At 39.1% G+C, this 26,540-nt stretch overlaps 1 protein-coding gene across 2 annotated transcripts in view; it reads right to left on the reverse strand.

Moving 5' to 3' along the window:
* Positions 1-5,643: 5,643 nt before the first annotated feature.
* cdh11 (cadherin 11, type 2, OB-cadherin (osteoblast)) overlaps positions 5,644-26,540 on the reverse strand; it is an 87,532-nt gene continuing 66,635 nt past the window's right edge. For both annotated transcript variants that reach the window (XM_042220920.1, XM_005922471.2), the window contains 9 exons: positions 23,757-23,944; positions 16,444-16,557; positions 16,188-16,327; positions 15,625-15,761; positions 13,662-13,783; positions 13,404-13,521; positions 10,125-10,376; positions 8,534-8,685; positions 5,644-8,229 (listed from right to left, as the gene is read on the reverse strand). In XM_042220920.1, coding sequence (XP_042076854.1) covers positions 7,864-8,229; positions 8,534-8,685; positions 10,125-10,376; positions 13,404-13,521; positions 13,662-13,783; positions 15,625-15,761; positions 16,188-16,327; positions 16,444-16,557; positions 23,757-23,944 — 1,589 coding nt within the window. In that variant the 3' untranslated portion in view covers positions 5,644-7,863. The remainder of the gene's footprint in view (positions 8,230-8,533; positions 8,686-10,124; positions 10,377-13,403; positions 13,522-13,661; positions 13,784-15,624; positions 15,762-16,187; positions 16,328-16,443; positions 16,558-23,756; positions 23,945-26,540) is intronic.

Genomic DNA, 26,540 nt, shown 5'->3' on the forward strand with positions numbered 1-26,540 from the left:
TTTTATCGTTAACTCTGTTTTCCTGGGTCTTTTCACGTGTGTTATGAATAAATCTTCTTTTTTTCTGTACCGGTACTAGTTTTATTTTGTTGTATTTATCCGCGACACCTTAAAGGCCGGTCCGTGAAAATATTGTCGGGCATAAACCGGTTCGTAGCGCAAAAAAGGTTGGGGACCGCTGGTCTAGGGTGTCCTGGTACCAAATGCACAGTTTTATGCTCGAAAATGATGGTCTTTTGTGGACAATCTGTGAAAGGTGCAGTCCAACAATAGAACAACATGTAGGCAATGAAATTCCCAAGCTAGGACAAAAAGGCTAGGAAGTGTGACCTGTTGTTGGCCCATAAGCTTTCCTCACTTAGGACTAGTTGGGCATAGGTAACCCTGCAGTACCAGAAGAAAATTGTTAACATAGTTCCTAGAAAATCCCGCTCACCATGGTAAAGTTATGTTGTTGTTGTTGTTTTTGGTTTTTTTTGTTAATGAGGGGGGGTTGTCATGTCTGTGTGTAGGCAGGCAGGAGGAGAGAACCCAAAACGCAGGACTCATGGAGGTGGAAGTAACTCAAAGCACACAGCTTTATTGCTGGTATGAAACTGAACAGGAAAAACACTAACTAAACTGGGTGAACAGAATAACTAGACAGGTTGGCATGCTGGCAAATGGAACACACAGAGGACGCGAGGGTGAACAGACGTTAACGACGCAACACTGACACAAAGACACACTGGGCTAAAATACACTGAGGGAGTCATCAAGGAATTAGAGACAGAAGGGGAACACAGCTGGGAGAAATAAGACCTAACGAAACAGGGAGAGCAAAGCCGGAACACTGACATCAGACAGGAACAAGAACCTTCAAAGTAAAACAGGAAACAAAACTCACTTTACTAAGACATGGACTAGACAGAGAGAGACAGACTTGACACTGACCAAAGCCTACTAAATAATAATCATAATCAAAACAGTATCACTGATTAATCAAATCATAAATCATAATCTAGAAAAACACCAAAGCATGAAAAACAGAAAGCTGGGTCAACATGACCCAGAACCGTGACAGGGGTAAGGTTTGATTTTTGGACCAGTTTTTCAGCATGAGTGAAAGTTTATGCTGAACGACTATTCAAACAATTTAACTGAATATGTAGAAGCTCTCTTAATTATCAAGGAACTGGTGGCCTCCCTAAATAACTAACTAAATTAGCATTTCACTTATTACCTTACTGACTGGCTGATGGGTTAATTTTACATGTGAATGGTTGCTTACTGTGTGCTTGTTTTCAGTGCATTCAAGGACATCCAGCTGATAGAAAACACTCCCCATGCACCTAACCAACTTACAGACGCCCTGGCAAACTGAATGAATAACTACATTACTGACTGGCTGTGTGACTGGTTAATTAACTTACTGTCTGTCTGTTTGTAGTGTACCCAAGGACATCCATCCAGCTTGTACACAAACTATTTCACTCACAGACATCTCTCCTCTCTGGAGTGACGGGAAGAATATTTCCCTGTTTACTGAAGTGCCACTTCATGATTAAAAACTAATCAGGCTTCAGCCAGGCTGGGATCCCCCTACACACTGACACAGAATGAACTGTAATTATCTTAACTGTGGAGTAAGAAGCGAGCTGCAGGGAGACATGAATAGAAAGAGAAGGGGGATAAAAGAGAATAAAGAAGAGGATAAAAACATAACTGTGAGGAGAAGGTGAGTGGTCCGAGCCAAAATAATAAAGAAACTGAGATAAAGCAGGGGTTGTGTCAGATGCCAGAAGTTCTTAAAACCAAGATAAAGGGAAGTAAACAGAGGGGAGAAGAGTAAAAGTGTGCAACGCCTAAAATTTAAAGCAGTTAATTATCGTGATAACGCATATCTTCTCACCTTAGCTCCAGCGTTTAGCCACACTGTGTTAATCTTGTGCAAGATTGCAACTTTATGTTTGGTTAAGCTGCAGATTGAAACTCAGCTCAAACATGTTTCCATCAGATATTTTTTAAAATTACACATGTAGGTCAAAAGCTCATCTAAGAAGTTTAATGGTAAATGGGATGAAAGGGAAAAGATTATTTGAAAGTGTGCGAACTAGCACTACCACATTCAGTGATTTGCAGTTATTTTTCCACTCTTCTCTCACTGAAGCTGCTGAATCATCCTTTTTTTATTCCCACAGTGTTCAAATAACCAGGGTATTGCAGCACAAGGCCTGCTGTGTGGAGACAAACTAAACGACAAGGATAACCACTTGAAATCAAAATTAGAATTATTTTTTGCACAAGTTACTCATCCCTTTGTCATTTGTTTTTATTTCTAGGGGTGTCACAATAACTGTGTATTTACTATAACACTAATGCTAGTATTTAAAAGCAAAGCGTGTCAGTCGAGTCAATAATGCACACAGTCTGAAATTCTAAATAACTGTAATCTTTAGCTCATCCAGGCATTGGACCAATGAGCTAATGCCATTGAGAGGCAGCTAATGTCTGTATGTTTGCAATATACAAGAATTGCGACTTGTACTATAGTATTGATCAAAATGTAATTAAACTTGCACACAATAATTACCTTCAACCAAAATGTGCTGAAGGTCACATTTGTCTTTCTCACTGATTTTAATCCTCATTTGTTTGAGCCTAGGAGGATATTACCAATCTTTATATCATAAATATAACTTATTTAACTGCAATCAATCACTCTGCTTTAACTGCTGCTTCTGTCTTTTGCCCAAAGTGTGTGGCTCTGCAATTCTGCTAGCAGAGCTTCAATGTCCATTGACCATTCCTTAGTGTATCAGCATGGTGGAAACAAGGGGTACCGACTAATGTCAGCATATTTAGTTTTCACAGTATAGGACTTCACAGATAAAGGCAAATTACTGCTGTATTAGACATAAAAAAGTGGTATTGTGCCATCTCTAATTATTTGTGCATCTACTAAAAATCTCTGATGAGTTTGAATCTTTTTTTTTCTTTTCTTTCTTTTTTTTTTTAACTTTCTTTTTATTATTTTTCTTTAAACACTATACAGGGGGGTAGGGGGGTAACAACAAAATAGAACAACAACAAAAAAAGGAAAAAAAAAAGATAAATACAGCAGGTAGGGTACCAAAAAAAAAGGAGTTTGAATCTTAGTAACCTCAAAGTCAAAGTCAGTACTCTTAATCATCATCATACTGCACACATACTACTAAATGTATTTGTGTATGAAGCTACATAGGGCGATGATATGCTGTTCTTCTTATGGTTATTTAAACTTCCAACATATCTGATTACATGCTTGACAAAGGGCACATTTAGCTCGTTTGCTGTTCTTTCTTGCTTTAACCAGCTAAACTTGATAGTCCTTATCTTTGAGTTTGTCTCTTTTCTGGAAAGAATTTTGAAGCAGTTGCCTTCATACATGGAGCTCCCTATGTGCCCTCAGCTCAGTATCCATCAGTTATAACAAATCAATATTTTTAGTACTTTTCTGCAAAATATGAAAACATCTCTTATTGGTTTTCTAAATGTAAATGCTTTCTCTTCGTCTAGTCTAAACAGCTATCGATAACAAAACTGCATCTGCAACAGCTAAGGTATAACATTTCTGCACCAGACCTTTCCGTTCCACCCTTGTCATTCCCTGATCTATTTCCTTGCTTTTAATTCTCATCTTCCTTTGTGTCATCCTTGTGCCTCTCTCTGTTTTCACAGTATGCCCTCTCCATTGTTGCTCATCCAAAGTGCTGCCTGACCTTTCCCAGTGGTGCTCCCTTTGGAGCTGGTGAATGAATTCTCTCTATGTTTGTCTGTATATTTTGAGTGTATGTGTTTGCATGTGTGCTTGCCATTTGATTTTGATTGTGAATAAATACAGTACTGTCTTTCCAAAGGTTGTGTTTGATTTAAAATAAAGTTCATCTTATAATTTATGTTTCCTAATAGAGTAAAAAAGGTAGATAAAACAAGTTCATATGTGAGGGCAAGCGTCTCTAAGGGCAAGCGACTATTCACTATTGTATGAACTCTGTTCCATGCTCCGATCTGTCCTGCACATATCACATGCAGTTTTAAAAGACCAAGGGCCAGATTTGCTGTCTGTGTGCACACTAAACTTGAACTAAAAGGTTTGGTCACAGTCATCTTTGCTGAGAAGAATGCACATGTGTTTGTTATGAAGGTGAGTTTTTAAATGAAACTGATTTTTTTTTTTTTTTTTTTTGGTAACACTTTATTACACAGTGTATGCTAAAGCATGTTTTTTGGGCCTGCTGTAGCTGTGATAATTCCTGGAGCAAGACGTTATCAGAATGAGCACATAATTGCAGTGGGTGGATGGCTCGGAGCTCTTAGTGGGGTGCCATAATTTTGTCTTTGTCCTGTAGTTCTTTACTGAGTCCTAAGCCTAAATGATTAGAGCTGTGCCTTGCATATTTCTAGTCCTCAGTGTCATAAAAGAACAAAAGTTTATGTGGAGTGTTGCTGGGCGAGGGAGAATAGTTCCCCATTAAAATGGCTGCGAGTCAAATTCTTCTCGTTGACTTAAATGAGTATCAGTGCGCGTAAACTGCTGTTGGAGAAAAACAAAAATAAAAAGGAAGAACAATGTGCACAGTGTAAATGTAGGATGATAGCAGTAACTTCATTACATTGAACACTGGTCATGATAAGACCTTAAATGTTTACCTTTCTTTGGAAAAATATGGAGCTGTCAGAGTTATACAGAGAGTAACACCCCATGGTCCAAGGCCACAGACAGTATCCCTCATTGTCCAATTGAAGACTTTGGCTTTTATCTGTTCCCTTCAGTGGTGTCACATTGATCTGTATTGCCATGCATGCAAAATCTATATTTGTACTATGTTGTTTTGATAAACAGATTGCTCGTTCCTTGGTCAGGTCATTTTTGAGCCGCTAATCAGTGGTGCTCTCGGCTGTCTACAATGGTCGTTTTTGAAATGAGCTGGCCATGTCTGTGTTTATAAATCAGTGCGTTGTTAGTAGGTCCCATGACAGGACTTTACATTCCCATTAGTCTGTTTGGGACTTCATGCTAATTTGCTCTGTTTAGTAAATCTGACCTTAATCTGGCAAAGGCTAGAATGCACTGCTTTAAGTTTTAGGATGGGGTTCAGTAACCAATGGGTGATACTAATCAATTCCTGATAATAATGAATGAGGTCCAAGTGTTGGGCTCCAAGCACCATTGTGCTTAAGTGCATTGTTAGAGAGTTGTTACCATGTTATTACTCTCAAGTCATAAAGTTAAAATAACAGAAGAAGTTATGTTTGTGGCAGTGTGTTTTTCAGATCTGTGGTTTAGTATCAACTACATCTGTTTGTAGGTCAGTAGCAAAAGTTAAGCCAGCTTTAGGTATGTCTTTATTAGGATTTTACTGAAATAGAACTGAAGTTGGTCTGCAGATATGTTTTTAATATGATGAGTAGCTTACAATTATGACTTCATTTATTTTCTTTTAAGCATAGAAATAATGAGTTTTGTGCATTTGACTCAAACTGAGTGGGTCCAAACATAAAATGTGATTTTGTTTTTATATATACATATTTAGAAGACTACATGTTCCTAATGTTAAAAAAAAAAGAAAGGACTGCAGTTTCCAAAGTAAACACAAAGTTGACTCCCAAACACAGTCCAGTATCATTTTATAAAAAGAGCATTTATTTCAAAGTTTTTTTTTTTCTTTTTTTTCGCTTCGGAGATTGAAGCACATAGTAAAGCAACAGTACAATGTTCAGAAAATATAAGTGTGATGCTGTAACATTTTTTTTAATCTTTATCTTCTTAACACGTTTTTGTTGTAATACTGGAATATTCTGCATGTATACTAAAATAAGAACTTTTAAAATTGTACAAATTGGTACCATAAAACTTGACAGAGAATAAAAACGAGGCGTTCTCTCACTGCAACAAACACAGATTGCTAGTTTTCCTCTTGAACAGGGAGAAAGAACAAAGAAATGCCAAACAATGAAAAGAGAAACAAAAATGAAAGAAATGAGAGGTTGTATGGACACAGGCATAAACCAAATCTGTTTAACTTTAAGCAGTGCATTTCTTACGGCCGCCTAAAAATGAGACTAGAATACCGTGTAGTCTCTCCACGTTTAGGCAACTGTACAGATAGTAAATCTGAGCTGCAAAGAGTTAAACCAAAATTTCTTCCCATGTAGCTGCAGCCAGTAAAAGAACAGTTATAATAATGATAACAATAATAATAGAAAACAACAATAATAATCATAATAATATAATAACATTAAAAAAAGAGATTGACCAAGAACCTACACATTTAAAAAGGATGTTTTGGTTTCAGCCTCAGCAAATGTGGTTCTGAAAACATACTTATGTTATTTTCCAGTGTTGTTATCTCTATATAGCAACACATGTTGATACAACAGATGTTGCCGCCAACATGCCGTGCACGGTACTGGAAAAAGACACAATGCACATTTTACCAATCTACATTTACTGTGCTGGCAGACTCAGTACATCCCATCTAAAGACTGTGCGGGGCGCAGGTTGGATCCTCAAAGTGATATATCACGTCAGCACGTTGCTCTGTACACACCTAACATAGAGAATAGTTTGCTTTCTGAATATACGTCTCAAGTTACAAAAAGAAACAAAAGGAGAAAAAAAAAAAGAGAATGCACGTTGCGTTGCAAGAGTGTCTATTAAGTTTAAGGCGATTTTTAGAGCTCACAGGTTTGTACTCATTGTGACTGATCATCATCAGTGGACTCCAAATGAGGAAGTGATCATTCGTTGGTAGACTCGGTATGGGGAGTGATTGTTGTTGTGAGGAATGGGGACACAGGGCGAGGGCATGGAGAAGGGCAGCTTTTTCTTTTCAGGTCTTCTCTGCAGTGAAGAATGAAAACAAAGAATCATCCACAGTTTGAAAATTGAATCCTTGTTGAGTCTGTCTCTTTTTGAGAGTAGAAAAATTGTATCTGTGTAGCATTTTCAGTCCTTGTGTGTTCCTTTGTCTTTGTGTAGCTACTGAAGATAGCATTCTCTTACTCCTTACTCTTGTTGTGTTTTTACCCCTGGAGTTGTTGTTTATTTATTATAAGGCCACCATACTGTGAAGATGCTCACAGCATCTTCACAGTATCAACAACCCAGAGTCGGTCATGCCATCAAAACGACAGTACCTGCTGAATTCGGCACACACGACACGTCGGCAAAATCATTCCATTTGATTTTTGACCCTACTAACACATCTGTACATTTTATTTCTATTTAATAACATCAGGCAGTTGCTGGAATCCAAACAAGCTCTTCCTTTAATTAATTTATTTCTCTCCCTTCCTCTTTGTCTTTGAGAGATCAACAAAGGGGATGTACTCCACGCAGAAACCTTTCAAGGGAATAAAATTTCCCTCAATAACCATAAAAGAAGAATGTGAATCCAGTCCACAAAAGTATATAGAACCTCTAATAAACTAAACATTTTGCTAAAAGCAAGTCATTTTGACCATACAGCAACGTTTTTTCCATCAAATTACTCCCAAACAGACAAATTGCTGACATAGCAAATCTCCAAGCCCTGCAATGTTCAAGTCTGTAGAAATAGAAGGAGGGAAAGAGACACAGAAAGGACAAGGAAGATTTGGGAAAACCGGGAGTGTTTCATGTCCAGGTGTTCACAATGTGTCCATTGACAAATCATTTTGGAGGACTGGAGCGTTGCCATGGAAGGGGGAGCTGTTAACGTTTGTTGACTAATTGGCATGAACTGATCAGTTGGTAGTTGGTAACAGTTGGGAACTGGGGAGTGTTAACCCTCAGTTAACAAATCCTCATGGAATCAAGAAATCAGAAATCGGGGAGGCGTCCACTCAGTGAGACCACTGTTAAGAGTCTTCACCATCATCAGCATCATTAATGGAGCAGTCTTTGGTCCCGTACAAATCTGCCAGCTTCTTAAACCTCGGCCCCCAACTCTGCAGATAGTCATAATCCAAGTCGGACTCTGTTGTGACAGACTCGAGGGAACTCAATGACCCGGCCAATGATCCTCTGCCTTCATAGCCATAGATCTGAATGGAGTCGTAAGGAGGTGCAGTCGGGTCACTGTCAGCTTCTGCAATTCGAGTCTTGATGAAGTCATCCACATCAACGCTGTTGGCTGCAGGACGGCCAATGCCGGGCCTGATAGGATACTGAAGTTCTGGTTTGATATCCTTTCTTGGCAGGAAACCGTTGGCACCATCTGGGTTCTGAAGTCAGAGAAAGAGAGAAAGGACACTACCGTCAATTATAAGCTTACAGATGTATATTGCAGAGAATGAACAAATGTAAGAATTGTATTTATCTGCTGGCAGATAAATCTGGTTAATATTCCACCTTAAGTACTTGTAGGTTTTTAGTGTAATGTTTATATGCATAAGCAGAAACTGACAGTCACAGATTGCTTTTGACCTGCCTGAGGCTGAAGCAGCAGACCCTCAATTTCCTCTTTTCCCCATAGACTTTTATCTTTAATACCAAGATGGTTATTGCCACTCGTCCTCTCACCCTTACCTGCAGTGTGGCAATGTCGAAAGCCTCTGTGTCCTCCTCACCGCCTCCCTCGTCATCATAAGTGATAATATTCTCCCGGATGTCTTCCTCCTCGAAAACTATCAGTGGCTCTTTCTTCTGACGCCTCAGTGCAACAAACAACACTACTATTGCTGCCAAATAGAAAACAAAAATGCAAGGGTTTATATTTCCATTTAAAAAACATTTTACAAAAACCTTCATGATTACAGGTAGTAGACAAGTTAATCGTGGATAATTAGTGTGCACTGTGGGAGGTTGCACCTTGGACATTTTAATTCATATCATTATTGTATTATGTTATACACGCATGCCATTTTAATTCTAAATTGTCATCAACATGTCAAACTCGTCAAAGGTTTTCAAATGTGTTGTACTCTGTGTAAAATGCAGTGTAAATTAAGGTTGAAGAATCAGCTAATGGCTTGTGAAAGATTTTCTGTTTTGAAAGCATATTTATGATGAGATATAAGGCTAAAAATAGATGTGTTTCTGCGTGTGTGTGTGTGTGTGTGTGTGTGTGTGTACTCTAAAGAACTGTCTTGTGTGCATGTGTGTTGTAATAAAAAAATTTCAACCCAAGCAGACAGTGTGTGTATGTTATATATATATATATATATATATGCTCTCTTATGATTGAGCTGCAGCTTTTCCGTCTGACACATACAGTAGGCAGCAAAGAGGCGGCAATGGAGACCAATTGAAGTGAAAGATACTGTTTTTTTTTTGTTTTTTTTAGTTGACAGCTGCGCTTGTTACTTGTAAGCACAATCAAAACCTTAGCGGCTAAAAAAAAGCCTTTACCAAACTACCTTTTCAGCAGGCTTAAACACTGACAAAAGTGGTACTTTCAAGCTCTTCCATCCACCTAATAGGTACACCCTGACTATGAAAAAACCCTACAAACGCATCCCTGTGGCTTTGCCTCCTAAACTCTCCAGAAACCTCTGGAAAAGGCTAAAAAACATTAAAAGTCAAATGTTAATATTTTTTGTACCGTTTCTTTTTATATAAATAGTTACATATTAAAAACAGTTCAAATTAATTTAATAATTTGGCTGTGAATAATTGATCTTACTTTAATGGATACATTTTTATTTTTTACTGCACTGCTAAAGTTCTTCATGTACTCCCAAATTTTTCAGTGTGGGGCACCTGTGGTCCTTGGAGATGAAAGTAAATGTCAAGCCCTGCTATTGCAACATTTCCAAGTACAATGTGCGAACCCACACTAAGTGATTATGCATGGATGGGGTATGAGAGTGATTCTGTAAGTGCTTATACATAAGTGATTCCTTGACCTCTACTCTTAAGAAGATCAAACGATGCAGCACAGTTTGAATGAGGAGTCAAAAATAGGAGGCGGCCTGAGTCAATTGCTGATGTTTCACCTCAGTGTAAAGTAAATGTCAACCTTTTTGGTATTACTAGAAAGGTTTGCAGTTAAATGGCTCAGTCTATAAACACACCCTATGCAATTTTAGAGTGGCCTCCCTAAAATTTGATCCAGGAATGAATAAATGTCATATATTTTAGTAATCCCCCCTCAAGAATTAAGAATTTTGTTCCTTACCAAGCAGAATGACAATACAAGCCAGTATAGCTATCAGGGCTCCAGTGCTAAGACCAGCAGGAAGGACGTAGGGCTCCACATTACAAGACAGAATTGTGTCTTTGCTGTCACAGGAGCAGACTCTGATGGTCAGGGTGTTGGTGCTGCTCATAGCGGGAATACCGTTGTCGTTTATCTCGATGGGAAGGTAGTAAACATCCTGGGTGAGACGACTGAATCCTTTACGGAGCACATAAATACTGGCTGTGCTGTCTGTAGATGGAGAGAGAAATAAGGTGGTGAATGTGATGAAATGATGGAAGGTTGTTCAACTTCCAAAGGACTATAAAAAACACATGCTGCTGAATGTTTTGGCTTTTATGTGCAAAAACTCACATAATCCACCTTTGCACACATTTTTCTTCTTTAGCATTGTCCACACACACAACTATTGCTGCCCTAACACAGCAGCCAATGAGGTGTGACTTTGATGACATTAAATTTATATTTAATAGTGGGTCCATTCATCAGTTCAAAAGTAATCAAAGACCAGTTATTGCTGTTACGACACCAACTTGCTGGCTCTGCCTTTGTACTACCCTCTTTTGTCTGCCTTTTTTCCATCCCTCCCATGCCATTCTTTCGCATTTATATTTTATTACCAACAGAGGATTACACAATATGAGGCATTTCAGAGGCTATATCGCAGGAAAAACAGTGTCTAACTTGTATATTAAAATACATAACAAAGCCATACAGGTTAAAAATGTACAAACTACTGATGTATAATAATAAGGTATAAAATGCAGACAGATCTCCTCTTGGAGGTTAAATTTAGTATGAATTTAACCCTAAAACCTACAAAATTTAGGACAGACAGCAATTTTTTTCAAGCTCTGTTCTATTTTTTTTTTTAATCACTGCATGTCATTTTTAATAATCCACCTTTATTTTTCCATCTTGCTTTGTGTTTCCTAAAAACCTACAGGTTATGCAGATTGTTCCTAAATTCATCATTCTTTTTCTCTTTTAATGCTTCCCAGTTGTTCTTTACGTGTGATCAGGTGTAACGACAATCTAAGAATTATACTTCCGTGAAATCTCTTAACATTTCCAGAGAGTTTACAAAGAAGTCAAATGGTGACTCACTGTAAGCTTTACTGTAAATTTACAATATAAAATCTTTGAGTCATGCAAAAAAACATGTTACATGTCACTTCCAGTCCATTACAGGAAAAAGAAAAGGAAGATTAAAAAAAAGGTTCATAACTTCTAGCCAAAAGCTATGAAAGTTACTCCAAACTCCACTCCCCGACATCTTTCTGTTACTGATGTCATTTGTTGCCTCCTGCCAACACAGCCACTGTCTGAAAGTTGTATGTGTGATGCAGTGTGCAGGTGCGTGCTTCTCAGTCCTCTGAGAGGCTCTGGACTCTTTTCTGTCTGTCTGCGTTTCTGTTACCGTGTGGTACTGAAAAGGTCACCCTTTTGCAGTGTTCTTCAATGATAGAAATCGCACACATTTCAAGCTGCTCATTTTAAGAACACACCTAGACTTCTGATAATATAAATCTTAGTTCAACACATATCACATTTCCACTTGTTATTGCTTTGTACTTCAGTATTTCACATCTTCTTCTATAAATAATAGGGCTGGTCAATATGTAATTTCAGCAGTGAAAAGGAAGGAAAACTAAAACGCATGCTACGACTCTTGATTTCTCTGTGCAGCTGGCGAAATGAGTGAAGAACAGGAGAAAATCACAGAAAAGGAACATTTAGTTGAAAAGAAATGTATGGGTCTGTGAGGTGAGTTTAGATTGGACTCGGGCTCGGTTAGTTTGAGAATGCAAGAAATGCACGGGGTGCATTTCGCCTGTCCTCTCTCTTCTCCACTCTTTCTGCTTTCCCACAGCCATTCAAAGTGGGTCCGTTTGTGCATCCCACCCCTACTCTATTCAGTGAGGAGGCTGATTAAAGGCTACACATTACAGGTCTGCGGTGAGCCTCCACCTTACAGTGGAATTCTATGTACTACTACATAGAGCAGTGCCGATGGAAGAAACAGCCCCTTTCCTGAGGAAATGAGACTGATACCTCAAATGAAAAATAAACTTCTGGTTTACTTGTGGTTCCTGAGATATTTCAAAGTAGAATGGGAAGCAGAGCCTTGATATTTCAGGTTCCGCTTCTGTGGAATCAGCTTGCAGTCTGGATTTGGGAGACTCTACTTTCAAGATTAGTGTTAAAACTTTTCTTTTTGATAAAGTATATAGTTAAGGCGGATCAGGTGACCCTGAATTCTCTCTTGGTTGCACTCAGTGTTTCTTGTCCACTCACCCTTTTCATAAATATGTGTTTATACACCACTCTGCATTAAATTAATAGTTATTATCAGTCTCTTTCACAGCGTGTTTTTCTTTTTGACCTGTCTTCCTTCCATGACCCTCAACATGTCAAAGCAGATGGCTGCTCCTCTCTGAACCTGGTTCTGCCTGTTGTTCTTCCTGTTAAAAATACGTTTTTCCTTCCCATTGTCTTCAAGTGCTTGCTCACAGGGGGCCATGTGATGGTTGGAGTTTTCTGTATTATTCTAGGGTCTCCTACCTTACCTTACTTCTATAAAGCACCTCCAGTGGCTGCTGTTGTGATTTGGTGCTTTATGAATTGAATTGAACTGAAGAAACACTTGAACTTCTCCAGTGTTTAATGTAATAAAGGTTGTTATGGGATTAAATAAAGGTCTTTACATATATACTATAGTCTCTCCAATTATTTTGGAGTGATTTATTCTTAAAATGTAATTTTACTCATCCACCTAAAATACCTGTATTTTCCATATTGCAGTTTATTGAAACAACCTTTTTTTCAGTATCATGTGGCTTAAATCTATAGTAGTGTTCTCCGGATTACCTCGTTCTCTTTTCCTTTTTTTTCATCTTGCTCCCAGAACTAACAAAACTTAATTCAATCAGCTGGCCCCCGAAGATGTATGTACAGACGGACAGAGACCCCACTGCAATTAATACAGCCCGCAGGACATGTGTGCATTCATGTGCGTGTGAAATTCAGAGCACCTGCTGATTTCTACAAGGTACTGTAAGCCTCCATCTGGTTATGCTTTGATCTAATCTGAGTGAAAGGCGGGAGAGAGCGAGAAGGAGACAGCAGATGAAGAAACGGTAAGACTGGCTAAAGAAAAGAATGGAAAGAGAAAGGGGAAACAATCAAAAAGTGGGGGGGGGGGGGGGGAAGCGAAGAATTGGAAGGGATGGAGAAAATATTTTAAAGGTCATCTACCTCTGTTGTCTTTGAGGGAAAAGTTATGGTTATGAGCAACTTCTGGAGCAAGGTTGAATGTGAAGTGTTGCCTGTAAGCCATCTCATCCTTGTCCACTGCGCTCAATGTTTCGATGACCTAATACAAACAAATTAAAATGCAATTGGAAGGAAACAAATGAATGTAAATACTGTTTCTGGATACATTTAGCTTCACCATCATCCCACCAAACACGTGCATTTTTAAAAAAATTTATCATCTCACACAGAAAGCCTCACCTTTCCCGGTGCGACAGTTTCACACATGAGGACCTCATTGTTGGTCGCGAACTCTGGAGGGTTGTCATTAACATCTTTCACTTTGATGTTAACCCGCACTTTGGTGTCTTGGTGATGGCCCCCTGCATGTATAGTACACACAGTGCAGTGCAAAATCATCAGTATTTTGCTCCATATAAAAATTCAAAGCAGTGTTAAAGTTATTAAAGCCACAATGTCATTTTTATGTGAATTATTTGTGATTGTCTGTGTGTCTGTATTGTAATCCGCATTTGGCATCGAGTGAATGGAAAGACTGTGAATATTTTTCATCTAAATTGCCTGTCAATCAGTCAGCCACTCAGCCAGCTATTTATTATTTTGATTTGCAAAAATTATAGACGAGTTTCTGAGACATCAAAAAAAAAATACACTCAAACAGAATGGCACTCATTTAGTTGCAGCTCCCAGAAATGTCAAGTTATGCCTGCTGAAGATTAAATGAAGAAAAAAAAATGTGATGCAGACAGAATGATGTCTAAACAGCCAAAATAGACACAAAAAATACAACATCCAGAATATTAACTCAGAAAGATGGAGTGCACTTTTCTTGCTTTTCATCTTTAAAAAAGAAAAACCATCCATTTCAGTGCTGTACTGCCTTGCATATTTGCAATTCTAGTCAGTGTGATTTTCCACTACCCTGTCATTACTAGGCATTTATTTAGCTTCCCAGGGTCTGTATGTGGTTAGCATAGCCTGCAATGGTCCTAGCATTGTGGGCGGCAAGTCCGTTTCCATCTGTCCGTCTGGCGTCTAGCACACCACAGGGAAACCACGCAGCACTCTGCTAGTTTGAGCCCCAACCACAGAATACCAGGGTGGGGCCTCTGTGGCTTGAGGGAGAGTTGTTGGGGATAAAGCCAGGGAGGGAAAGCTCCAGAGGGCCTGTGGGTTGACTGGCATCTCCCCTGTTTCTTCCCCACGTATGCACTACAGTAGACTGTTAGGGTGGAGCTCATAATTAAAAGTTATAGCGGCGCTTTAACTGTATTTACTTCTCTTTTCATTTCTGTGGAGTTTTCACCAAAATTCTAATTTTCATGTAAAGTAAACTAAAAAATAAGCTCATTTAAAAAAACAATTAAAATTAAGGAAAACAGTTTAGTTATAATAATAATAATAGTTAAAGTCTTGTTGTTGCCTTTTTTCTCTACTTGTTCTTTGCCCCCTTATACAATTAACATTTATCAAAAGCCAGCTCAGTGTAGCAGATCTTAGTTTTCATTTCTGGCTAGTTGCATACACTAACATTAGACACATTCCACTGAGTTATAGATGGGTACACTTATCAGAATGATACCACTAAGTCTCAGCTGTAAAGCGTGAAGTCAGTTCACCCCCTCTGATTCCAGACATGTAATTAGTTCATCAAGATTTAGGCTTTTTGCTGCTGACAAACATAGCAAAAGGGTTAACTTTAGTCCCACCAAGAGGAGAAAAAAATTACAGCCCGCAGCTTGAATCCACTTAAAGTCTGTACATAAGATGTCATGGAGTGTATCCAGCACCACAGGACGACAGCCCGGGCTTCGGATGCCAGCAAATGTACAGCCTGGTGGCTATCTGGGAATTTTCCATCTGTTTGTTCTTGTTCGACTTTTTCTTCTCATACTACATCAGCGTGTGTGGTTTCAGTAACAGAAATGACACAAAGGCTAAGTTCAAACACAGGGAGAAGCTCATTAACTCCCAGAATGGCTGAAAATAAAATAAAATTTGCACTTAGGTGTTGTTTCACTTCACATTCAATTGTATCATAAGGGTCTATGAGTCCAAACTGTATATATATTAACTTTTGCTATGCATATAATGATAAATAGAAGTGTGTCTGTGTAGGCCATATTTAACAGATCTATAGGGACTCATTTACCACACATCAGAATCAGTCCCAGTTGTCTTGTATTTCAGAGTGCATACATACCAATCTCTGTAGCTGACACAGATATATTATGCCAGGGCTGTGTTTCTCTGTCCAGTGGTTTTGTTGTGGTTATCATGCCATCTTCTGCGTTTATACTGAAGAACTGCTCTACATCTGTGTACCGAGGGATCATGTACCTATACAGAAAGTTAGGACTCATGAGTTATCGGCATTACACATACGAACTAATAGATTAAAAACAAAATACATATATACTACAATACGAAATACATATAGCATGCAGTGTTTTCGTTTTGTACTATTTTGAGAGTCTAATAGTCTAAATCCATTTTTACAAAATGAGTCTTGTTATGCCTTTGTCTTATTTTGCATCCTTGCTCTGTTGAAAACATCTTTAATAGATAATATTAAATAAAATATTCTAAATATTATAAAATATATGATGTGAGTCATATTGTTTGCTCAGAGTGGCTGAATGAAGGCTGAAAGTTTTTGTTTTATTTTTGTGATGTTCCACAGTGAAAAGGCAGTTTCTTTCACTGCCACAAGCCTGTCTTAATTAACGTGTTTGTGTGTTTTTAGAGCGTGAACATCTCTGTTACCTGACAGGATTGTTGGCAACATCAGTGTCCTTAGCATGAACTCGCCCCACCGGAGTGCCTGGAGGGGCATTCTCCTCGACCTCAAAAGTGTAACTTGAAGCTATAAAGACAGGAGGCTCATCTGCATCCTCCACTGATATCTACGAGCATAAACGCACAATAAGCAACAACCTGTAAGGGTTTCTCTGATATTTGTCTTTTTTTTTTTTTTGTAAGTCTCAAACTGGTGTCATATATTTGTTGTTTTTATCTGTACCTTTATTGTGGCTTCATCTTTGTAAGGGCCCCAGGCAAGGAACTGGGGGTCAATGTGAGGGTTGGATCCTTCCACCTTCAGAGTGTATGACCTTTTTGTCTCAAAGTCCACCATCTGAGAAAAGGAAAGGAAATAGAAGCTATTAAAACAGCCCCCTCCTGTTTTTAACTGTAAACACTTGAAACCTTCTTTTCTTTTTTTGTCTTTTAATTAGTTTTATCTGCAGGAAAACACACATTACATCATTTGCTTTGTGAAGCGTATGTGCGCACTGTGCACTTTTAAGGCCTTGTGATAGGGGGAGCTGTTGCTGCACGAATAACAGCAGACACGTTAGTTGCAGTACTACAACTATCACAGACCAACAAAAGTAAAAGTAATCCAAATACCAACTTTAATTTCCAGATGGTTTGTTATCCATGATATAGCATATGATATGATTATTTTGGGACCAGAATGAATCATTGGGTTGTTTCTTTCCTGGCTTTTTTTTTTTTATCGCCAGATGAAAACAATACCTGTCTGCCTTTAATGAGCTGGGATTAGGTTTGGGATTTTGGGACACCACATGATAAAGGGAATGGAAAGCAGGAGATGAAGCTTCAATCTAAGACCAAAAGAACAGCAGGCAGGTGACAGTTAGATTATTTTATCTTTAATAATATCATCTAAATATCCATCCTTCAGATAGAGAGAGGTAAATTAAGCCTTACTTTACCATTTAAAGTCACTGTCATTGATTTACAATACCACTGGCAAGCCGATGTAAAACCCTTAGATTTAATACGCTCTTATTGAACTCAGCTTCAGCTCACTTACTGAGTATTGGTAGAAAACCCACTCACTTTTAATAGCTTCGATTTTGAATTGATTTGAGTGTGTGCTTTGAGGTATTATGCTCAATGTCAAAAGCGTACATTTTCCTCTCATCACATTTCCATTCAGTCATTAAATAATTAGCACATCAATTATAAAGCCATGACCCTCATCCAAACAGTCAGCCTCATGGTATGCGTCTAATGAATTTTCCTCTCCATCCTACTGACTCCTTTTCTGATGTACAGGCTATATGCTACTGCAGGGGAAACTTTGGAGTCAACAAATGTGTTGGCAAGCATTGTATAAAAGCTGTGATACCCAAGAGGTTTTCGCTGCTATTATTACGAGGATTCGTGTGTTGCCAACAGCACTTGGCTGTGACTTCATCTGCAGCCCCGTCGTAGCCATAATCATAGTAGTAACACTCTTCTGGGTATCATTGCTGTATTATAAACCCAGATAATAACCACTTTCCCTCGCTACTATTTTTCCAGCTGGTATGGGGACGTTAAACTGGCAAAGTCCCAGGAGCAAGCTTGATCTTTTCATTTTCAGGCTACCAACACTTAATGAAATCCCAGTGGGAGAGAGGGCTCATAAGCACAGTGTGAACCGTTAAAAGCAGAGAGAAGCTACTAGAGATTTATGAGGTTGACAAACTGGATGCTAAACAAGTCTACCAAAAGTAAATATTACGGATTTAAGCTGCTGATCGAAATGATTATCCTTTGCTGTGTGTTGAAGGCAGGCAGTCCAACTTATCACGGGTACATTGCCGAATCTAATATCGCACTGAAGGGATAAAATCCAAAGTGCGGTCTGTGATCCAACATGGAGGCAGGTAGATAATACCTTCTCTCAGTGGATTCTTCCACACTCATTCAGTTGCAATACTATTCCACTGCTGTTGTCAGTGAAGGTGTTTAGTGTGATGATAGGTACAATAGTAGTAGAATAGATGTGACCCAGTTCTTTCATTTTCCCTTTTGCGTCACACTCTCACAGTCTTGTTTGTGCACTCTCTTTTTTTTACCCCACATCCAGTATTTTCATTCTCTCCCTACTTTTGTAATCAGTGTGAGATGATAATAATAATAATAATTTTCACTATACTGTCCCCCCTTCCTATTGCCTTCTTGAAAACACAAGCAAACACACAGCTTCTTAATATTCTGTGGACTGGTTTCGTCAGGACACAGTTGAAAGAGAATAGCTGATTAAAGCTCATCCCTGTGTGTGTGTGTGTGTGTGTGTGTCTGTGAAGAAAGTGAGAGAATAGAGATTAGCGAAGGCTACTCTTGACGTGTGAGTCTGCATGCGTGCTCTTGTGTGTGCAAATGAGTGCCTTTAATTTTGCGTGGCACTGCCTTCGGGGGGCAAAAGGCATTGATTTCCCCCGAGAGGCATCAAGACCCAATAATCTCAAATGTGCACGTGCACGTACACAAAATTACTACACAAACCCTGAGCTGAGATGCCATCATCAGATTGAGAGGAGTGTAAGTGAGGCTAGCAAGGTGAGAGCACCTCTCATTTGTCCTAATGCTCAGTTTAAATCACCATCAGGCTATTAAGCTGTTATTCCAAGAGACACAGGGAACTGTGACAAAGGATGCTCATGTCAGTCAGTGGCCTTGCACACAAACAGCATTTAAATGGGCATGGAACTGTGATTAGCTCAAGGCCATAAACTGTATATAAGAGATTGGCACAGCTACAGTGACTCCAGACTGCTAATGTTAAAGTCTCAACATTAGCAGTCTGGCTGCCATTGCATTGGCTGTTGGAACCAGAAGTGACCAAATTTTGATCACAGGGTTGGGTGCTAAGCTAGCTTCATAAACTGTGTGGGTCGAACTCACAGACACATGCAACCACTAATTCGTGCTAAGTAACAAAATAAAGTACAAGACTTTCACTCACCAAAACATAAACATAAACTGGTTACATGGTCTGCACCTTGTTATTCGTGGGATAATTCCACAAATTATACAAATACGGCAGTTACTGGCATTAGCATTGACAAGACCTTGACAGCCATTGATGATAGCTACCTATGTCTTCACACCTGTCAATCAAAGTTTCACAGTTAAAACCATATGTGTCTGTGCGGTTGTTATAAAGGGGAAAAGTATCCATGGAGGCCAACATTATTTTAGCACCAGGCTTTAAAATCTGCTTTTAGTTTACTTGGACATTTTAACCACAGATTGTAGATAAAAGACGGTCACCATGACATCACCCACTGGTTAGCGAAGTCCCATTGTGAACTCTCAAGCTGAGCATTTTTGTTGTTTGCTATCCTGGTGTTTCGGCATGATGAGCAAAGGGAGGATCTGTCTGTCAAACGCAATGACAGAGCAGCTGTAGAGCTTATATATCTTATCTCATTGGAGTAACTAAAAAGTGTTGCTGGGTAGAAAGACATTGTGCCTAGCACGCAGGTACTGTAGACCTATTTTGGATAAGTGATGGATGGAAATATGAGCAAAGCCTTCAAATGTTTCAACTTATTTAAATTCAGTCATTGTTTAAACAAGTTCATGTATTTAAATGAGTCTAATTTTTGTGTCACAAAGATTAAATTCGGAATGTCTGTGTCTTTTTCTGTTCTTGCACACATGTATTCACATCTGCATATGTGTCTAACACTGCTGTTACAATGAGGTCACTTGTCTATACTTTCAGCTGTGTTGAGTAAGATGTTTACCATCGCTTTTAGCATTTCACAAGTAGAGAGGGTTATTTGCGCTTGCTGTTGGATAAAGCCAAACACATGTCCACACACAACTGCACCCACGCAAACATAGTGCACCACTTTAGTGTAATCAGTTGATCTCATTTCTTTGATTGGAATCCCTTGCTTTTTTCCTAATCTGTCCGCTCAGCCAGGGGTTTCTAACAACTTCTTTGGGGGAATCATGGATAAAAGTGTCAGTATTTTGATTGTTCCAGTCTGTATTTGAGATTCTCTTCAAATCTAATAATGCTCTCCTGAGAGCTTTCAGTCATAACCATACTTGTATACTATTAGGTTATGCCTAAATTGTGAGTTAACTGCTTTGCTTCAGGGAACACGAATGGTAGCTATCAAGAGAGGAGAGCAGAATTATCACTCACTCATTTCTATGCTTAGTCTTAGTGACACCAGTGGGAAGAGTACTCCTAACCCTGGCAGTCTTAATGCCATCCTAGAGTTCTGACTTGGAAAGGATTCACTCATGCAGACGATTGTGAGGGAGGAAAAAAAAACATGAAACTGACTTGTATCGATTTATTCACACAGAGATTTTCCCACAGCATCAGTAAAAGCGAACTGTGGGTTAAGGGTGGCTGTTCTTTTAAGTAACGTCATTGCTGTCTGGATAGGGAATGCAACTTACCACAAATGGCATCGTAAATCATCCAAGCATATAATTACATATTTCAATATCAAGTCTTTTACTAAACTTGGACTTGGTTTGGAATTTAGGAAGAAAAAAGTCTTTCTGTCCCATTCTGAACAAAGAGAGATTTGAGTGTACATTTCATTACTATTTTTCTTGACAAATTAACAAAATGACCATAAAGGCTCTTTCTTTTTTTTAACTGAGAGATTCAGAGGTCGGATGTCCTGGGAGGGAGAAGAAGACTAGTACAGCTCAGTGGAAGATTCAGCTCATAATCCCGACCTGAAGCTACATATACAACAATGCTTCTGTGTGTGTGTGTGTGTGTGTGTGTGTGTGTGTGTGTGTGTGTGTGTGTTGTTCGTCAAAAAGACAGAGAAAAAGAAGAAATGAGTGAAATTCTGCGTGTCTGACAGAGCATTGTGTGCATTTCTGATGGCCGGATCGACGGGGTACAGTTGAGAGAATAAGGGACTGGTTGTGTGCAGGCATTAGAAAGACAGAGACTGAGAAAAAGTAATTGTGTGTGCTGAGCTGGATCACTGAAAGCCACAGTTGTAGTGTGTGTGTGTGCATGTGTGGGTTACAGTAACAGTGCAGAAGATGAGCTCTGTGGCCTAGGGAAGCATGAAAGTTAATGCACTCTCACTCTCACAGACACAACCATGGACTTTGGTGGTCATATCAAACAATATGAAACTGTGAAGGTTCAGGGAAGGGAATAGAACAACATTTCTGAGCCGCTTCAACCCTTTGCTTGATATTTTTATTTTTTTCTCTTTACTTCGCTTCACTTATTTCCTAATGCAGTACTTCAACACACAAATATGGACAGTGGTTTAAGTCTGGCTTGGCTGAGGCTAACATTAAACTGCTTTTTCTATAGAAAAAGTGCTGCCTCAACTACATTTCTCTGCTGGCAAATTGAAAAGTGTGCAATGACGCACGCATAGTTTCCATAAGAGCTAGCTGTTGAAGCAGCCACTGTCAAATAACAGACCTTTGACAAAACGTTCATTACCAGAAAGTCATATAACTATAACCTTCAGTGTAAAAGGCAAGCAAAATAGAGTTAAATAACTTTCTAATCCTTTAGACATTTATATTTAATTGGAAATAAAACAAATAATGTTGAAAAGGAGAAATGTCATTCTCATTTTCCAAAATGTTCATTGCTTTAAAATGCTTAAAATCTATGTAAAAGACTGCATGGGTAAATAGTTCCAGATGAACATGTAATAATCTACCATTAGCAGCAAGTTTAGGGATTTCATCATCTAAACTATATAATATCATTAAAGGATTCAAAGAATCAAGACAAATCTCTGTAGGGAAACATAATGTCAAAAACCAATAATGAATGGCCATAATCTTCGGACCCTTGGGTGGCACTGCATTAAAAACAGGCACTGCTCAGTAACGGAAATCACCGCATGGGCTCAGGAACTCTTCAGAATTTCACTGTCAGCAAACAGTTTAATGTTACATCCACAAATGTAAGTTAAAACTCAACTCAACCATGCAAAAAAACTGTTTATAAATAATGTCCAGAAAAGCTGCTCCTATATCTTGAAGGACATTGAAGATGAACTCGGGTGAAGTGAGAAACTATCCAACTGTAAAAATAAAAGTTGAAAGTGTTTTTGGAGATCATGGAGGAGCACAAGGACAGGGATTTTGGGGCTTATTATCTGCACCCATTTCTAAACCCAGCACCGGTGATAGATCTGGATTACTTTATTAGTACACATGGGTATCTCTGTACTGAAGGAAGGACATACCAAAAGGCTAACCTACTACCAACTACCCAAACAGAAAGTGCTTAGTCTAACTTTTTCGCATGTACATTTACTTGTGTAAATTCTGCAGTAGTTTGCATAACATAGTTCAACAGCCGGTAAGATGGAAGTAAAAATGTCAAAACTATGTTGACTCCAGTTTTCCCACTCCTCCCCTAGAACAGCTGTGAATGAGTTCAGTCAATTTTTTATTTTCTTTGGTTAACTGCAGCCCTCCTGTGAAGGCACCATTATTACTGTCTAATTAAAAAGGCTTTAGAGGACCAAAAGATGATGTATTTCACAGGAAATTTCCTTTTCTTTTAGCACGACAGTATCAAACTGAACATACTGATAAGATGCATTGCAATTCACTGCTTACATCAAATAAACATTCATCAGCCATTTTTTATTTGGTATACCTTTTCAGCTGCATGTAACAGCAAACTGGCTAGTTACATGAGAGCAACTCCAGCAGGTTGTCAAGACAACCAGCTAAAGTTCAAACTAAATTTCACAATAGAGGGAAGAAAGGTGATTTAAGTGACTTTGAATGTTGCATGGCTGGTCTGAGACAGGCTGGTCTGAGTACTTGAGAAACTGCTGATCTACTGGGATTTTCCCACACAACCATCTCTGGGGTTTATAGATAATAGTCGAAAAAGCACAAAATATCCAGTGTGCGTCAGTTTCTGGGTTAAGATGCTTGTTGATGCGAGAAGTCACAGGAGAATGGCCAGACTGGATAAAGCAGTTTTGTCATAACCAAGGTAGTGACGGAATTTGGCATAGGCAACATGAAAGCATCCTGCCTTGTATTAACTGGCTCAGACTGGTGATGGTGATGTAAGATGGCGATGTGGGGGAATTATTTCCTCGCACATTTGCCTCTTAGTACCAACTGATTATAACTTAAATGACACACCCTACTCAAGAATTGTTGCTGATCATGTCTATTGCTTTGCCCCAACTTTGTTTTAATTTTATCACTTGATAAACCACAATCTAATAAAGTAAAATGAGCTTACTCATAAACCCATGGGAATCATTTGAGAATCCACTGAGCTTCAAATTGAGTTTCACCCTATTGTTTGGTTGTCCAGACCAATGCGTTACTCCTTTGAAAAACTACTAAAAACCCACTCTAAACTGTCATAATCAGCAAATACAGTCAGCATAGCTAAAGGGCTAAATATTTTAAGAATTAGTTGGGGTCTAAAGAGATGGCAAAATAGTTAAGATAAATGAGTAACTTCCATCTGATGGACCAAATCCAAGGGAGAAAATGCAGTTTTAAGTTGCTAAGTTTCTTTCTTTCTTTTCTTACCTTCTTCAGTTTAATCACAGCTTCTCTGGTTTCGGAGTCTGTGGTCAGTTCAAACATGTTGATTCCGTCTCCATCTATTAAGCGGTAATTCACCAGCCCGTTGTCTCCAAGGTCGGGGTCTTTAGCTTTAAGACGGCCCACCTCCTCTCCTGCGACTTTATCCTCTGACACAGACATCGAGTACACACCTGGAATATAAAAATATGTGTGTCGGCTTCTTGGTGATGATAGTGATGACTTTTGGTCACAGCTTGCTTTTGTATTCAACACTGTTCAATCCTTGGCTGGTTGCCACTGTGTTTACTATCTGAGGCAGGGTCAGTTTTGGAGGGCAGTGAGGGATTAACATGAACTATACCATCTGTCTCATATGGCCCAAAGGATATTAATATCCCCTGTAGTGTCAGGTGTGTGTGTGTTTGTGTGTGTGTGGGTATGTGAAGAAGCAGACACCTGGTTTCAAGAATGAGAACAGTATGACCATATGTCTACTCGCTCCCCTGTTTTTTTTCCCTTTTCTTCTGCTCTTATTATCTCTCCCCTCAGTTCAACCTGAACCACTCATCCCCATTTCATCTAATTTTACTTTAGCCTCTGCTTATTTTTTCATACCCCCCCCGCTCTCCTCTCAGCGCTATTACCTTATTTATTTTCTCTTCCCAAATCTTTCTTCCTCTATCTTTTCCACACTTTACTATTCTTGTTTGTTTTTTCCCAATTCCTCCTCGCCTCTTCTTTGCCCCTTCCTACACCAAGATTTGGGCATTGAACACAAAGTAAACTCTACATTTATGGGCTGTACACCGTTAGCGTGTTTATCCTGCTCGTCCAGGTGTGGCAAACCTGTGAATCATGAAATTCAGTCTGTCATGTGGCTTCTGAGCGATTCACAGGACTTGATCCATTCAGCCTAAATCCCTCCTGCCACCCTCAGGCCTGTTACTTTTTCCTCACATCTCCATCGATCTTCACCAAATCCCTCTTCTCCATCTTTCGTCTTCATCTCTGTCCCTGCTTTTTAAACTCCTCTGTGCTGTTTGACTCTATTTACTAAGATCTTTGCCCTCTTTATCTCTCCTGTGCTTCTCCCTTTTCCATCCTCCCAAATCTCGTCATTCATCCTCACCTCTCCTCCCTCATCGTTCCATTTCTCACATCCCTGTCTGTCCTCTTCTCCTCCTCTTTTTATGTACCATTTTGGCTAAAAGCTCATTTCATCCCTATCCCCCCACTTTGCCCCTTTTCTCTCTCTTCTCCTGTCATTCTATTCTTGCTTTTGCTAAGTAGCTTAACATCAATGGCTTCTGGCGGCTGAGTTAAACATTGTATGACAGAACACACAGGCAGCTCGGCATACCTGGCTGCAGGCTAAAATGAAGCGCGTCACATACAGGAAATGTACATTTACATTTAAAGATGACAGTTGAAGCAAATAGGAATTCACTGAGTTCATTATTGCAAAAAGTCAGGCACAGGTTAGTCTCCCATACCAGAGAGAGTGAGAGAGATTTCGGCTACTGTCATTACTCCCACACAGACTATAAGCTCATAAACCAGCCATGTTCAGATATAAACACTAATGAAACATCTAATAAATGTAATTTGTGTAATGACCACAATCTCTTGGGTGGGGAATTTTATCTGATGACTGACTTTAGAACAATGATGTCTTTTATTACTCAGTAATTTCCTAGTCAGACTTGTGATTTTGATGTGTTGCGATATATGGAATTTAAACTCAGAAGCAAAGTTTGATGTCTGAAAAATAAATATGCCTGTGGTGTGGTTAATTATATCGTGGTGGGTGTAGACTGAGTTTACAATTAAATAGTCTGTGCCTAAAGAGCACATAAAGCCTGGGTTTATAAAGATTAACCAGATTGCATAACAGCATATTTGTTTAAACTATCAACAGTAATCCCACCTATGCACACGTTTGAGGAGATTTCTACTCAAAATATTGTCACTCCTGATATTTTTATAAGTGTTTGGGCCCTTTATTTCATTTAAACAACTTGCATTTGAAATTACTGATTTATTAGAGCAGCAGAATACAGTTAGCGTTTGGGATTGGGGAATGGTAACACAACATTGTCCCCAGGAGCTTACAGGTGGCTGCTGGGACTGTGGAGGAGTTTAATAGTGGGCAGCAATGGTGCTGACATGGCAGAGGGAGAGAAGGGAAACTCTGCAGCTTAAACAGGCCACCACATTTGGATAGGACACGATGAGAGTGGGGCACATCACTATTGCTGTGTGATGCAATGCAGCTGTTTCCTGACTAAACTCGCTCAAAGTCTTCATAGCATTCGTGTTTAAAGTGTTCTGCACACTTTGACTCGTCTTAGCTGACATAGGCTTCAGCCCCCTGCTAGCCCACATTGGAAAAGCAGTTAAAAAAAGTTATGCATTCTATTCTACTTAAATCTGAGAGAAGAGCTAAAACTAAAGTTCTAAGGTGAGTTTAATTTTTCCAAGATTTATGAGAATAGACAGTTCTGTAATAGAAGTCACTGAAGGTAAATGATGTGCAAATAGATATCGCCCAAAAGATCTTTCACCACTTCAAATGCCTTTTTATTATCTGCTTTGTTCTCCATTGTTCCTGTTCAAACAAGAATGAGAGAGAAGCGCTGCGGCTGACATATATTAACAGTATTTAACAAAACCATCTCTGTCATGTCAGCCTAATAAAGACTGAAGTCAGAGAGAGTTAAAGAACAATCAATTGCTATTTGCCTTTGTTTTTCTGCTCCTACTCCTGTCTGTGCTGTGATGGATTTT

Source organism: Haplochromis burtoni, unplaced genomic scaffold, assembly GCF_018398535.1.
Source record: "Haplochromis burtoni strain Fernald_Lab_line unplaced genomic scaffold, NCSU_Asbu1 Contig_57, whole genome shotgun sequence".
Lineage (NCBI taxonomy): Eukaryota > Metazoa > Chordata > Actinopteri > Cichliformes > Cichlidae > Haplochromis > Haplochromis burtoni.